This window comes from Octodon degus, unplaced genomic scaffold (assembly GCF_000260255.1).
Source record: "Octodon degus isolate 3935 unplaced genomic scaffold, OctDeg1.0 scaffold00244, whole genome shotgun sequence".
In the NCBI taxonomy this organism is placed as follows: domain Eukaryota; kingdom Metazoa; phylum Chordata; class Mammalia; order Rodentia; family Octodontidae; genus Octodon; species Octodon degus.
In genome coordinates, this window is record NW_004524820.1 from 1,746,174 (window position 1) to 1,760,835 (window position 14,662).

The 14,662-nt window shown below is 37.9% G+C and overlaps 1 protein-coding gene across 5 annotated transcripts in view; it reads left to right on the top strand.

The window, feature by feature from the left end:
* Fbxl4 (F-box and leucine rich repeat protein 4) overlaps nucleotides 1-14,662 on the top strand; it is an 83,542-nt gene that overhangs the window by 53,182 nt on the left and 15,698 nt on the right. For all 5 annotated transcript variants that reach the window (XM_004645924.1, XM_023706173.1, XM_023706172.1 and 2 more), the window contains 2 exons: nucleotides 8,446-8,517; nucleotides 14,336-14,648. In XM_004645924.1, coding sequence (XP_004645981.1) covers nucleotides 8,446-8,517; nucleotides 14,336-14,648 — 385 coding nt within the window. The remainder of the gene's footprint in view (nucleotides 1-8,445; nucleotides 8,518-14,335; nucleotides 14,649-14,662) is intronic.

Below are 14,662 nucleotides of genomic sequence, written 5' to 3' on the forward strand. Positions count from 1 at the left end.
CGGCCCACTCTGCGCCTGGGCTGGGACTGGTCCCGCCGGCGCAGGGTAGCAGGAAACTCTCCGCACACTCACCGGACCTGGGCTAGGACTGGGTCTGTTAATGTATTTCTAAGCCTTCTCATTAGATTTTTTAAAGTGTTACAGGTAGATTTTATGTGAAACATATATGTTTCTGTATATATGTTCTATTGATGATAGTTTTTACTTGAGTATGTTTTGGTGATCCTGTAGAAGACATCATTAATCCAGTCACAATAGCAAATTCCATATGATTTAAATTGTTTTTTGTTTGAAAATTAGACATGCATGGGGCCAGGGAGATGGCTCAGTGGAATAAGTGCTTGCCTAGCAAACACAAGGACCTGACTTCAATCCCCAGTTCTGCAAAATAAAAGAAAATTATAAATGCATTTGAAAATGAATACTCTGCCTTGCATTGTTAAAGGTGCTACCTATTTAAATTACATTTGAATTTCATAGAACTACTCTTCTATCAATGAATTTTTCAGAACTAACTAATAGAATTTGTGAACTTGGGAAATTAAAATAATTTATCTTATAAGAGGTTTATACATTATTTTATTTTTTATTTCTGAGTGCATTTTATTCCTGAGTGCATTAAGTCTATTTTTCATAATGCATTTAATAATCAAGCTTTGTTTTATCTGTGTGTACATTCTGCATGTGTAGATGCATTGCCAGTAGTCATTATGGTAGAATTGTTGCATTCTCTTAATTAGTGGTCTGCAAACTCTCCCAATGAATGGCCAGATGGTAAATATTTTATGCCTTATAGGCCATATGGTATCTGTCACAACTATTCTTCTTTACGGTTGTAGTGCAGAAAGCAGCCACAGACAACACATTAATGAGTGTGCTCAGTAAAACTTTATTTATGAAAACAGGCATTAGACTGGCTTTGGCCACTCCTGCTCCAAAGTATTGAGTCTGTTACCTCTACCAGAGCATGCTAATTTGTACCTGGAAAGAAGAGTTCATTTCTTTATAGTTTCTCCCCTTTGTCTTAACATCAGTAGCAGTATTTTAATTCTGAGAATTAATAGCACAGAGAATTAAAATTCTGAATATATTTCAGGAGAAAATGGGTTAATGCTATAAAGAGATTGCAAATTGATTCCATAGATGTGTTCTTGTAACCTGGGTCTTCTCACAGTCTGTGGCTTATTACTGATTAGCTCTGTCGAAGAAAGCCATGAAACTGTGGTAATTTGTGCTTTCTTGTGTCACTAGTACCTGTCAGCCTATTTTAAATCTTAATTTAACTCCTTGTTACATTCTTCACAGCATCTCTTGCCTTAACCATCACCCTGTATCCCCTTATTTCAGTTTCAGCATTTGATCTCACACCTGTTATTCAGCAGAGATGATTGAAGTCATTGACATGAATCTTCTTTTGTTCTGTTAGTTCCTAAGATGAGGATAAAAAACATAATAGCTCTCTGTGCTATTAAACAATCTTCTAATTCCCAATTTAATGTGCAGTCTGGTTAAGTTTTTATAAAATATTTGCTAGGGGCCGGGGAGATGGCTCAGTGGAGTAAGTGCTTCCCTGGCAAGCACAAAGGCCTGAGTTCAATCCCTGGTTCCGCAAAAAAAAATAAAATATTTGCCAAAATAAGTGTATTGAGCCATGAATTCCATTACTATGACTTAAAATTCTTCTAGAGAAAACACTGCATCTATCATATCCCAAGGTATTTTCTAGCTACCTATGTTTAGACTCTTCATTCAAAAGTGCATTAGGAGGTTATGCTCTTAGATCTGGGACTTGAAGTTAAGATCTTTTAAAAAGCATTAATGGGTATAGTTTTTCTAAGAAACAGTACAAATTAATAATGTTTTGACTGAAAAAAGTTTGTTTTAGTTTGAAGAATAGATTCAGCAAGATTTTTATTGAAAACTGTATCAAGAGAATTTATCGTTTTTATCCAGGGATGGATAGTGAGAGCTAGGTGATGGCTCTGTATGACTGTCCAGACTACTTCAGCTTTGGAATGGAGTCTTAGAGAAAGGAAGGATTTTAGTTTAAGAAGATGTCTTAGTTACTTTTCTCTCATTCCTGAGACAAAATACCCAAAGCCCAGCATTAAGGAAGGAAAGGTTTATTTACCTCATTTATAAAAGTTTCAGTCCATAATCAGCTGACTCCAAGGCAGGGTGGTGTGGCTAAAGGGTGGCAGTTTATGGTGGCAGAAGATGCCAAAAGCAGCAAGAGCAAAAGAGGTGAGGAGCAAGCCTCTTTGTTTCCCTGATATTGTATGCAGGCTCCCCATCCTAGGGTGTAGCACTCACACTACCAGTGCCAGCGCTAGACAGTGAACCAGTCATAAACTCTAGACTCATCTTCCTCTGAAAAGCTCGCCTACCCCCATGACCACTCAAGGCTTTGGTGACCTCCATACATAAAGTATAACAGCAGGTGTACCAAAAACATAGACAATACCATTGCATTGGCCACATCTCATGATTAGAACTCAGACAAACCTTCTACTGGTTCTTCCGTTTTGCCCATGTGTTTTCAGAGCAGGACCCTTATATCCCTAGTAGAAGTCCTGGTTCTGGAAGAAATCTACAAGACAAAAGAAGAATAAAAACATGTAGTTCAGGGGTAAGGGTTCAAGAAGTAAACAAATGGAAGTGTGTTTTTAAAAACTAGAAATTATGACACAAATATAAAACAAATAGTTGTGAAAAGAACTGATTTGAAATCTAGGAAATAAATTACAGTCATTGGAATTTTTTAAAAAAATCAATAGATGAAATTAATTCCAAACTGGACACAGAGATCTGCTAAATTAGAAGTTTGAAAAGTGTACTTGTGTTAGTAAAAGGTGTGTCAGGGACTACCATAACTTCTTTATATATCATATATATATTTTTTTTAATCCTCAAAGCAACATTACTGATTCACTTCATAAATATATTCTTACTATGTATTAACCACTGTATTATTTATATCCCGATATATAGCAATTACTCTGAATCCTACTGATATAAAATAACTCACAGGTTCAGTTCATAGCACCACAAAAAAGAAGGAAGATCTACATTTGTTCTCAGTTTCAGTGGGTCTAGAATCTTGGAAATGTTTTAGCTATGTGGTTCTGGCTCTAAGGAGACCAGAAAATTCCCCTACAGAGGTAGCTGCCAAGTTGTTAGCTGGGGTACCAATCATTTCAAGCTTGGATATAGCTGGAGCCACAGCTTCCAAACTTACATGGCCATTGCCCAGAGGCCTCTGGTTTTTCCTGCATAAGAGTCTGTCGGCTGCGTAATTGTCCTCATGATGTGACAGTGGGCTTCACCTAAGTAAGCAAGAGGGAGGGAGAGATGCCCAAGGTCGGAGCCATAGCCTGAGTTGACAAGTTGGAGGTAAAGGAGAGCTGATCATATAGTTCCAGCCTGAAAGGAGCAGGCTGAGGTCTCCAAAAGAGCTGACTTTCTGTTTATAATTAAAGCCAGGGAAAGGCCAGTGTCCAGTTTGAGCACTATCAGGCAGAAAGAGTTCTCTTTCTTACTTGGAGAAGGTCAGCTCTTTAAAATTTGTTGAGGTCTTTAAATGACTGGATAAGGCTCAGCCACATTAGAGAATGTAATTTGCTTTGCTCAGTGTACTGATTTAAGTGTTAATCTTATCCAAAAACTCTTGCACAGAAGTATCCAGAATAATATTTGACTAAATATTAGTGAACCTTGTGGACAAGTCAGTTTGATATATAAAATTAGCCTTCATAATAACCTAATATTAGTAACAGATTACCATCACATCTGCTACTTATTATCATCTGGAATAATATATGGACATAATTTCTAAAACACTATAAAATTGGTATCTTGGCAATTCCAGTGTTCATTCGATGAAAGTTCCAGAAGAAAACAGTGAAAGGCGTGGCAGATAAGTAATTGATAAGAATTTCTCATGTAGAAATTGTGAGTCTTTTAAGTCAAGTATGCACCCATATTAGCAAACAAAACATTTGATTTTGTTTTCATCTTTCAAACAAAATAAATGAAACTAAACCTTACCAAAATACAGCACAACAAGATTGTGATCATAAAAAATGAAGGGGAAAAAAGACCCAGCTCACAAAACCTGCCAGTAGATTTCTTATCAAATATGAAAGGAGGGCTGGCCAGACAGCTCAGTGGACTAAAGCACCTGCTCAGGCAGGCACAGGGACTGGGATTCAATCTCTGGTGAGCTGTGCCGGCCCTGCCCCCGGGGTGCACTGAGACAGCAACTGAGACTGGGTGTGGTGGCTCATGCCTGTAATCCCAGCACTTGGGTGGCTGAAAACAGGAGGATCACTATGAGTCCAATCTATGTAGTGAGACCCTGTAGACCTTGTGATGATGATGATGATGATGATGATGATGATGATGATGATGATGATGATGATGATGGAGGAGGAGGAAAGGAAGGAAAGACAGGAACAATACTTTAAAAGTGCTGAAAAAAATATGTCAATTTACCATTTTAAGCCTGGCTAAACTTCCATTTAGGATTGAGGATAAATATAAAGACCACATAAGTTATTTAATTTTGTGATTCAGATTCCTTATCTGTAAATGGACTCCACGTCTATAAATGGCCATACTATTTACCTCATAAGTTATCCTTTGTTCCCTGGTGTATCCCAAATGCTGAGCACATAAAATGTTTAGTGACTAAATGAATAAATGATTTTGTAAGAATTAACTGTATAACCAGTGAGGCTGTTGTGAAGATTAAAATACATAAAGAATTTATGGTATTGTCTGACATGTTAATTTACATTCAGTAAGTGGATTAAATAAGTACAATTGTATCACCTGTGGTAACTTATTAAAAGAAAAATTCAGTCAGAAAGTATCAGGTACAATGAACATCTATAGAAATAGGTAAAATACCAGTCAGTTAGTTAACTAATGACCTTGGGAGTGGTGAAAGAAAAACTAATCTTTACATATCATTTTTAAAAGTTAAAGACAAAACTTTATAGATGATCCTAAAATTTATATTAAAGAACAAGAGCCAAGAATATAGAGTTTGGAAGAATGAGAAGAGGGTGTTTAACCTACTAAACCTTTAGGACTCCTTATAAACTACTACAAAGACTGAAAATTAGGAATTAGGGTTAGGCTTAGGCTTAGGGTTGGTGCAAGAAAAGCCAAATAGACCATGAAACCAAGTAACTTAAGTTCACTCACACATTTGTGGAACTTGCCACATGACAGAATCATAAATCAATGGATGAGGTAGTATTTAAATTACAGTTTGAACAAGAAGGGAAGGAAATGTGATAGCTTATCACATATGCATGAAATCAGTTCATTGGTTTAAAAATGTAATTGCAAAATAAAGATTTTTAAGGTTGTTTTCTGAAAGATAGTATTCTTTATTGGGTAAAGAGAAACTTATTAAAGAAAGGACAGCAGAAAAACAGGAGAAAGGTTAGTGTGATTATCACAGAAATTTAAAATGTTCACATCTTAGAAGATTGTATATACACAAAATAAAAAAGTCTTAGATTTAGAAAAGATAGATAAGGTAGAGAACTGACAAAGATTGATATCCAACAACCATAGAGTATTCCTGTCAAACAGAATAAAAAAGCCTAGTGGAAAAACCAACAAAGACGTGCTTGAGCAGTTGACAAAGCAAGAAATACAAGTTGCCAATAAACGTATGTACTAGGGGTCAAGGAGATGGCTCAGTAGAGGAAATGCTTCCCTGGCAAGCACAAGGGTCTGAGTTCAATCCCCAGTTCTGCCAAAATAAAATAAAATAAAAATAAAAATAAACGTATGCACTGTCCCTCATCTTCACTTACACTCTTTTTAAAAAAAAATATTTATTTAGTGTGTGTGTGGCCAGCTCAGCCCACCAGGGGGCGGGGCCGGCTGGCATGTGGTGCTGGGGGATTGAACCGTGGTCCCTGTGTTTTGCTTAGCTTAGCTTGTTCTAAGTAGGTGCTTTAGACCACTGAGCCATCTCACCAGCCCTTCACTTATACTCTTAACAGTAATCCTACAAACTCATGCCATTTTGTATTGGCTTGGGGGCATACATTAAGGGGGACAAAAAAGACGATACGTTTGCAAAGATGTGACAACCTAACCCACAATTTATGGGAGAATAAATTAATTCAAGGACTCAAGAGAACTGATTTTGCAAAACCTAATAAAATCAAAGTATACCAAAACTCCTGGAAATTCTTGCTGTTCTATATGTTACAGAGAAATGCTCTCCTATAAGTTTAAAAGAAAGTGTATGTAAGAATATATTTTTTTTTAAAACCAGGCCTGGTGGCTCATCCTTGTAATCCCAGCTTCTCAGTGGGCTGAAGTAGGATAATCAAACGTTCCATGTCACCCTGGTCAGCTTAGTTGAGACCTTGTCTTAAAAGGAAAGCTAGAAGGGGGACTAGTATAGATTATTTGTAGAGCACTTGCCTAGCCTAAACCCTCAATTCAGTCCCTTATATTGGCATAAGCATATTTAGTATGTTGTTTGTAATAGTAAAAGTTATAAACAAATACCCATTAAATGAGAATATATGTTAAATACAGTTATATAATGGAATGTTATATAGTAGTGAAAATTAATGAACTAGAACTATATGTAGTTTCAATGTGGAAAATACCTCAAAAGTGATGTGGAAGATGCAGAAGTACATATATGCATGTTGTTTTTCTCTTCATTTAAAAATATGTAGACTAAAGTATCATTTATGGATATATATAATGTATAGTATAATATATAACCCTTGAGCAAACTTTTGGCAAGTGTTTAAAATTGTGATAAAAGTTACCTCTGAGGATTAAATGAATGAGTGGAGGATTGCAAAAATAAAGATAGAAACAAAATCAAAATGTTAAGAATTGAAAAATATGAATGTTGACTATATGGATGTTACCCTAGACTCTAAAAGTTTTAATAGTACATAATTTAAAAATACCAAACACTGTCTGTGTTTGTCTGTCTGTCTGTCTCTGTCTCTCTTTCTCTCTCTGTCTTTGTCTCTCTCTCTCTCTCTCTCTCTCTCTCTGTGTAAAATATTTTTTTTAATTTATAAAGTTTCTTACCCTTTTTTGTAGTAACTCCTCAATATATTCTGGGTCGTTTTCATGGAAAAAAAATCTTACAAGACAACTTTATTATAAGGATGTGTTACTTGAATAAAAACAGACTTAATGTGATAATCTTGTATGTTAGTAAAAAATGGCTATGTATTTTGGAGAATCTCAAAATTAATTTATCTTCATATACTCTTTCTAATCTTAACATTCTGAGAGCTACATGGGATTATCCTATAAATGTTATGTTGAAACAAACAGTATAAGCATTTTCTTGCTTAAATTTAAAGAAATGCTTATGAGGGAAATTATTAGACAAGTCTAGTAGGGCTATAGCTTTTTCTTTTTGCTTTAAGTAACCTTATTTTGTATGAAATATTTTTGTGTTTTATTTTCTGAATCAGAGTCTTATCTGGAATTTGATCAAATGCTTTGTGTTGTCATTAACACCTTCTTTACCTCTGCCTCAAATGATATTTGCAATTTCTAAATACCCAACTGAGGTTATATAATAGCTGTATTTGTTAGGTATGATTTAGTTCAAGTGTTTTGAAAGAAACTTTGCCATGAAGTTTAAATAATGTCCTCCTAATTTATAAAAGAAAAACTAGAATTTTGAGCATTTGCTTTGTCTTATTTTTTAAAATTTTTCATAGGAAGTCTGTCATGAATTGATATTAGAACTTTCAGAAACTATTTTAGGTGCTATGATTAACTGGCAGGCTCACTTCTGAGTTTCTTTAGTGGTGAGACTGTTTTCATTGCACAGGCTTCATGGGCTTAAATGGCAGGAACATGACTAGAAAGTGCTAGTGGTAGATGCATTTCAGTCAGCACGTTGCTACTGACAGGTGTTCAATGGTTGTTGGTATCCTTGTCAGCAGAGAGAATCCTCTGACATTAAAGTCACAGGCTTAGTCTTGATTTGGGGTGACTCTATTGGCAGTTCTATCAGGCTGCCGCTGATCAGTGAATGTCAGAGCTGCCACTGTTTTTCAGTATTGTCACTGGCGTATGTGTGTATGTGTGTGTAATAGTTTACCTTTTTAACCAGACTTTGAAATTGCTTACCTCTGGGAAATAGACGAAGAGGTCATAGGGAATATAGATATTCTTAAGGCATGCAAAACCATATACAAAGTGATGATTTAGGTAGAGACTAGTAATGATTACCTTGACTGCAAGCCAATCAATGCTTCGAGCACCAGGGGACTCATTAAATGGCATTTGTGGACTCTGTAACCTAGGTTTTGAGATGTATTTCAGAAAAAGCAGTGACAGCCTTTAATGTCTAATTGACCTCTTCTCTTTGTTTCATTTTCATGCACTTTCCATATTTGTCCCTGGCATGGTCCCTGGTGGCAGCAAACAGCCCTGCTCAGCATATTGAACTTCTGCTCGGAGCTCCAGCACCTCAGTTTGGGCAGTTGTGTCATGGTGAGTGCTTGAAAGTTCCTTAGTGTCAGTTACCTGTTCTCTTTCTGTCCCTGACTGGATATTATCCTGGGCCTCCCCACCTTGCACCCACCACAGTTTATGGTTAACTACTTTTTACCCCACATTCAAATATTTTCCTTAAAGTGGTGAGTATGTTTTTGAACAGATATCGGCAAAAGCAAGGACTGCTCAGAGTGGTAGAATGACTTCAGTCTGCCCCAGCCAGAGTTTTTCCTGAACAAGCTATTTCTCTCTGGATTTCTTTGCAGAAGATGTTAGCCATACCAAATGTACTGGTAGCTGTGCTAAGTTTTTGACAAAGCCAACTGGATTGTTTCCTGGAAATGATGAAAGTGGATAAGCTATGGTTTGTTTTTTTCTGGCGCTGAGAATTGAATCACTGGCATTGAGCTGCAACCTCCCTCCCCTCTTCTTTGTTCTGTGACAGCGTCTCACTGAGTCACTGCATTGCCTTGGTTAGGCTCAAACTTGCAGTCTTCCCGCCTCAGCCTCCCAGTGTGTTGGGGGTTTACGCATGTGCCTCCCTGCCCTAGTAGCTTGTTTTTGTGAATTTGTTTTCAGACTGTCCTTAGTGGGCAAAATGAGAAGATTAAGTCTACAATAGAAGACATTGTTTTAAAATTTTTACTGAATTATAAAACCTAAAAGGCTAGGACTCTTGGGTTAGAGACTTTCAAAAGTCCTTGAGGATGTAAAATTTTGGTTTTATACATTACTGAAAGAGCACTAAAATTTTTTTCATCTTCACTTCATTGTTAAATGGCTTACAAGTAATGCAAAGACTTAAGAGACTGTTGAACCCCTCGGGTAAGACTCTATGTGTATATATGCTCACTAAAATCCAGTTTTCTGGTGAAACATTTCATTACTCTTCCTCCAGCATTGCCAACCAGAAGAGGATTTAGAAGGTCCCCAAACCATTCTAATGTTGCACCACCTTAGTTAGAAGACCTGAATGATAGGATGGTTCCACTATTCCCCAGATGTTCTGGTATACTGGCTTGGATTTAAGGAGCAGCGCCTGTAACCCATTCAAACGTTTTGGCGCTCAGCAGTAGCTTCAGAGAGGCCTCCAGATTTGGAAATGGAGGCAGCCAGTATTCCCCTTAGAGGGGTGTGTTTATCTTTGTGCCCTCACAGTCTTTAATTCTTGTGCTTAGATCTTGATAAACTCCAAGCATGGGCCCAGGTGATCACATTTTCCAAATAATCTTGAGACTCTACTAGATCCTTACTGTTTCAAGTCAAATTCTTCCTTTTGCAAGCCTTTTCATAGGCTTCCTTGGCTCCCTTTAGAGAACCTTCTACGTGAGCCCAGTGACAGTAGATGGCAGTTTCTTTGAAAGCAGACCAGCCACGTGAATCTGAGCTTGTTAGCATGATAAGGACCCTGTTTAATGTTAGAGGCACCTTAGTATCTGCCCACAGATACTTTAAGCAAGTTGAAATAATGTAACATACGATGAAATGGCATTTATTTTAGTTAACATTTCTCCAAATTCATTCATAGAATGTTATTCCTAAAGGACATTCACTTTTTAAATGTATGTTAAGTGAGGGCATAGTGGGGGCTCCAGATCAGAATAAGAAAATGATGCTATTACTTCTCTTTTTAGAGTTTTACCTTGATAAATGCTACAACAAAAGGACAGATTGTCTTTCCTTAAGCCAGTGTTTTCTAACCTTACCTGACTATTGAACCCACTTTTTTCCATGTTGTATACTGCAGGAAATGCTACTTTAGGTAAATAGGTTATTTTTTTGTATTGTTATCATTGATTTGTTTTCCAAGAAGTGGAGCTCATGGTAGAGAAATTAAGTATTAGTGCACATATTTCTAGCATCACTACTCAGGTCATGATTTGACATTTCACATGCGTCATAGAAACACTGTTACTTCACAGCCAGGTCCAGGTTCTCCCTGACAGTGACACAAGGTTCACCTTGGATCATAGTGTCATTCCATATGTAGCTAGGTTTTGGGGTTTTTGGGTTTTTTTAATGTATTTAGTACAGGGCCCATAGGATCTCACTACGTAGGTCAGACTCGTAGTGATTCTTCTGTTTTCAGCTTCCCAAGTGCTGGGATTACAGGCCCACGCCATCACACCTAGTATCAGTTGTCATCTCAGTGTGCCCTGGGAACAGGGCCAGCACAGCATGCTAGGGATTGACCCTGGCTGGGGACTGAACCCCGGCCACTGCCTAAGCAGGTGCTTTAGTCTGCTGAGCTATCTGGCCAGCCCCCCCGTCTCTGTTTGTGGTTTTTTGTTTTGTTTTGTTTTGTTTTGTTTTTGCCGAACCAGGGATTGAACTCAGGCCCTTGCGCTTGCCAGGGAAGCACTTATTCCACTAAGCCATCTACCCGGCCCTGTATCTGTTTTTTAATCAGACTTTTTAATGAGTTGAGCAAGAGGATGATTTATTTGTTATTTAATTTATCTAGTAAAATGGTAGCAGTTTTTGGATTTGTGTTATTTGTGAAGCGGTTGGGCTCTTAGCATGCCACGTTGGCTTTGCACATGATTGTGATTTATAATCTGTCATCTCTGAGTGCACTCCTAACAGCGTGCTTCCTCTGAATTGAATGCAATGTAGATACCAAACTAAAAGTGGTGTCACTTTTTTCCTGAAACTAATTTTTGTATCACAAAAGCCAGTTTGATCAGTTTGTAATGACAATTTCTGAAAAGTAACATCTTGTCAGTGACATTCTGGTCACTGCCATCAACATGTTTGGGAGACTTTGGAAATTTAAGTTTTCCTCTGATTGGGAAAGAGAATTTTAAAACTATGTTCTCAAATAGCTGATCATATCTTCAATTTAAAGTTTTATTATTCATATAATAGAATGCAGAGAACAAAGAGATAACAAAACCCTGAAGTAATGAGAAGTTTGTTTTAGCCATTAGTCCCAACTCCTTATCTGCCAAAGGCTTCTGACAAGTTTGTGGGCAAGCATACTGGCTAAATATGGTTCAGCTGCAAATGACTGTGTGCAGCTTAGTTTCCTTTCTTGTGAATGAAGTGGTAAAGGTGAATAATTGAAGCAGACTTCCTAGATGCATGCCTAGAAGGGAAAAAGGCTTACCACCTTCTCTTGAGCACCATTTCTAGAAACTATGTGCCTTTTAAGGCTTTCTTATTTTGACCCACGAGTTAATTATATGACATACTTTACAGCATGGAAAGCTGGGAAACTTTTTCAGTATTTATTCTGGGCAGCCAAATGCTCAAGCAAGCTTCAAAATAAAAGTAAATAACTCAGTGAATTTTATATTTCTTTTTCTCCCAATTACTTCCAGAAAGAGTGAGAAACAAATTATTAGTAGCAGGTTAAGAGAAAGCATTGTGAAAAACATAAATAATATACTAACTTCATAATTAGCTACTAAGTGTAGGTTGCCTTCAGTCCAGTAAAGGTATGAAGTTAAGTTCTTATCTTCCCACTCCTGCATTTCTTTATGTTTGATGTGTTTAATAATGCTGTGAAAAATCACAAGAAAAACCTCTTGGAAGAATTTCTCACTATAGTGCGCTGACTGTGAATTAGACCATATGCCCCACTGAGTTCCCTGCTATAAGTTCGGCATAATCAGAATCATTGCTTCAGAAAGTTTAGTTAATTCTTTTTAAGGATGCTAATGGTACTAATTGTTAAATCTGCAATTTTGTGTTGTTCAGGTACACTCATTTGTAGGAATAGTCATGTTCAACCTATTTCTCTTGGACTTTGGCATGATTTCATCAGGTGTGCTTGCTGAAGACCAGAACATTAGAAGGCATGGCCACTCTCACCTCATCTACCAACCTTTGGTTCTTAAATAAAAACTAGACCCCAGATCTGTCCCTTGTCTCCAATTCCTGCTGTGTGGACCTTATTGCTGTGCCTTGGATGCGTTGGCTCAGAAAGCCTGGCAGCCCCGTGCCCTCTTCATCTCCTGACAGTCTGGTCACATCATCCTCTTTCATTGTTTTCTATCATGTATCCCTCTCTGGATCATTCTACTCATTTGTTGGTCTCTGTACGATTTTCAAATACATGAACAAAATGCCTGCTATTTAGTACACTGCTGTGTGTAGGATTTGGAGTGCTACCAACACATAGTAAGGGCATAAGTATTTGTTGAAAATAGAATAAACAGGAGACCTGCCAGGTCGCGGAAGGCCGCGCCAGTTTACCCACCCGGGGCCAGCGCTGGCGCTTTGGCCTCCGAGGTGGGGTGATGGCAGCCTCGCACCGGGAGGCGAAACTGGCAGCCGCCAGTCTCCACCTCCCGGTAAATCCCCAAACCCGAGCGCTGGTCGCCCAGTGCGAGCGTGACGACGTCTTAGAGGCCCTGTCGGTGGCAGTCTCGCTGGAGGAGAATGAGAAGGCTGATTCTGACACCAACTCTACAGTGCTGGGAAGAAGTATCAACTATGGCGACATTGTGAGCATTTCTGACATCTGCCACTCTAACGAGTATTTCAGGAAACTAGAGGAGCTGAAGGCTGCTCACATAGAAACTATGGCAAAATTAGAGAAAATGTACCAGAATAAATCAAATTTAAAGGAATTTCAGCCAGTGACCATCAGGGAAGATATTCCCAGCAACTCTTCCAGTTCTGTATCAGAAAATAGCTCCTGTCATCCTGTTGTGTTAATGACGTCACTTTCGGAGCCAGACTTAGGCCAGTCTTCCTCCTTGTATACTTCTTCCTTGGAAGAAGAGCTGCCCAACCTAGAAAAAGAGCATCCTGGAAAAAACAAAATGATGAACTATGCTAAGGAGCTCGTTAGCAACATGTGGAAAGACTTGTGTTGAAGATTATATTCAGGGTGAAGATACTGACTTCCAAGTAACTGAAAAAAACAAGAAAGAAACCAAAACAATAAACAAATTAACAAAAGAAATAATCATTGTGCTTATTATTCAGTTACCTTTTGAATCCTGGTGATAACTGATACCCGACTAAAATAAATTCAAATCTCTTAAAAGAAGCTTTTTAAAGAAATACTCAAATACATAAATCTGAAGATCAAAACATTTAGAAATTGCTTTTTTTTTGTACTGGGAATTGAACTCAGAACCTTGCTTCTTGGCAGGCACTTAAGCCCCTGAGCTATCTCCCTAGGCTGAAACATTTAATTATTTATCAGTAGACAATTGTATTTATAAATATTGAATACCTCTGATAACTGATGCTGATTAACCTATTATTGTGTATTGTAAATTATTTTTGTGTTGTATATTCAGTCCAAAGATGCCTTACTTAGCCCAAAACTACTATCCTCATTAGTACTATCTGCATTAGACAGTTTTTGAGCGTGCCAAGTACATATCTTCATCAGAGAAATATTATATACTCACCTAAGTATGTTAATCATAAATAAAATAGCAGAAGCTAGACTCTACCACCAAGTAAAGCAGCAAAGTCAAAATTGTTAGCTTAAAAAGAGAATAACACACAGTCCTCAAGTTCTTCATAAGAACTCAGGACTTCATATTGCTTGAGATGCATTAACAAGTGAGTGGTGTTTCTTGCTGTTTCATAGAAGTGTGATCTCTTTGAGATGTGTGGACAGATCTATTAGCAAGGATATGAGCATGTTTAAGTGAAAGCAAACAGTAGGGGCCAGGGAGGTAGCTCAGTAGAATAAGCACTTGCCTGACAAGCACAAGGGCCTGAGTTTGATCCCCAGTTCCGCCAAAAAAAAAAAAAAAGCAAACAGTAATGATAGTATGTTCTGACTAGCTCTAAATCATTTACATGTCTGAGCATAACATTAAGGTTGGAATTACTTGATTTTCAGATTGAAGATTATGATGTGATAGCCAGCATGATAGGAGCCAAGTGTAAAAAACTCCAGACGTTGGATCTGTGGAGATGTAAGAATATTACTGAGAATGGAATAGCAGAACTGGCTTCCGGGTGTCCCCTTTTGGAAGAGCTCGACCTCGGCTGGTGCCCCACTCTACAGAGCAGCACTGGATGCTTCGCCAGATTGGCGCGCCAGCTCCCAAACTTGCAAAAACTCTTCCTCACAGCTAACAGGTCTGTGTGTGACACAGACATAGAAGAACTGGCATCTAATTGTGCGCGACTACGGCAGCTGGACATACTAGGTAGGTGTTACGTA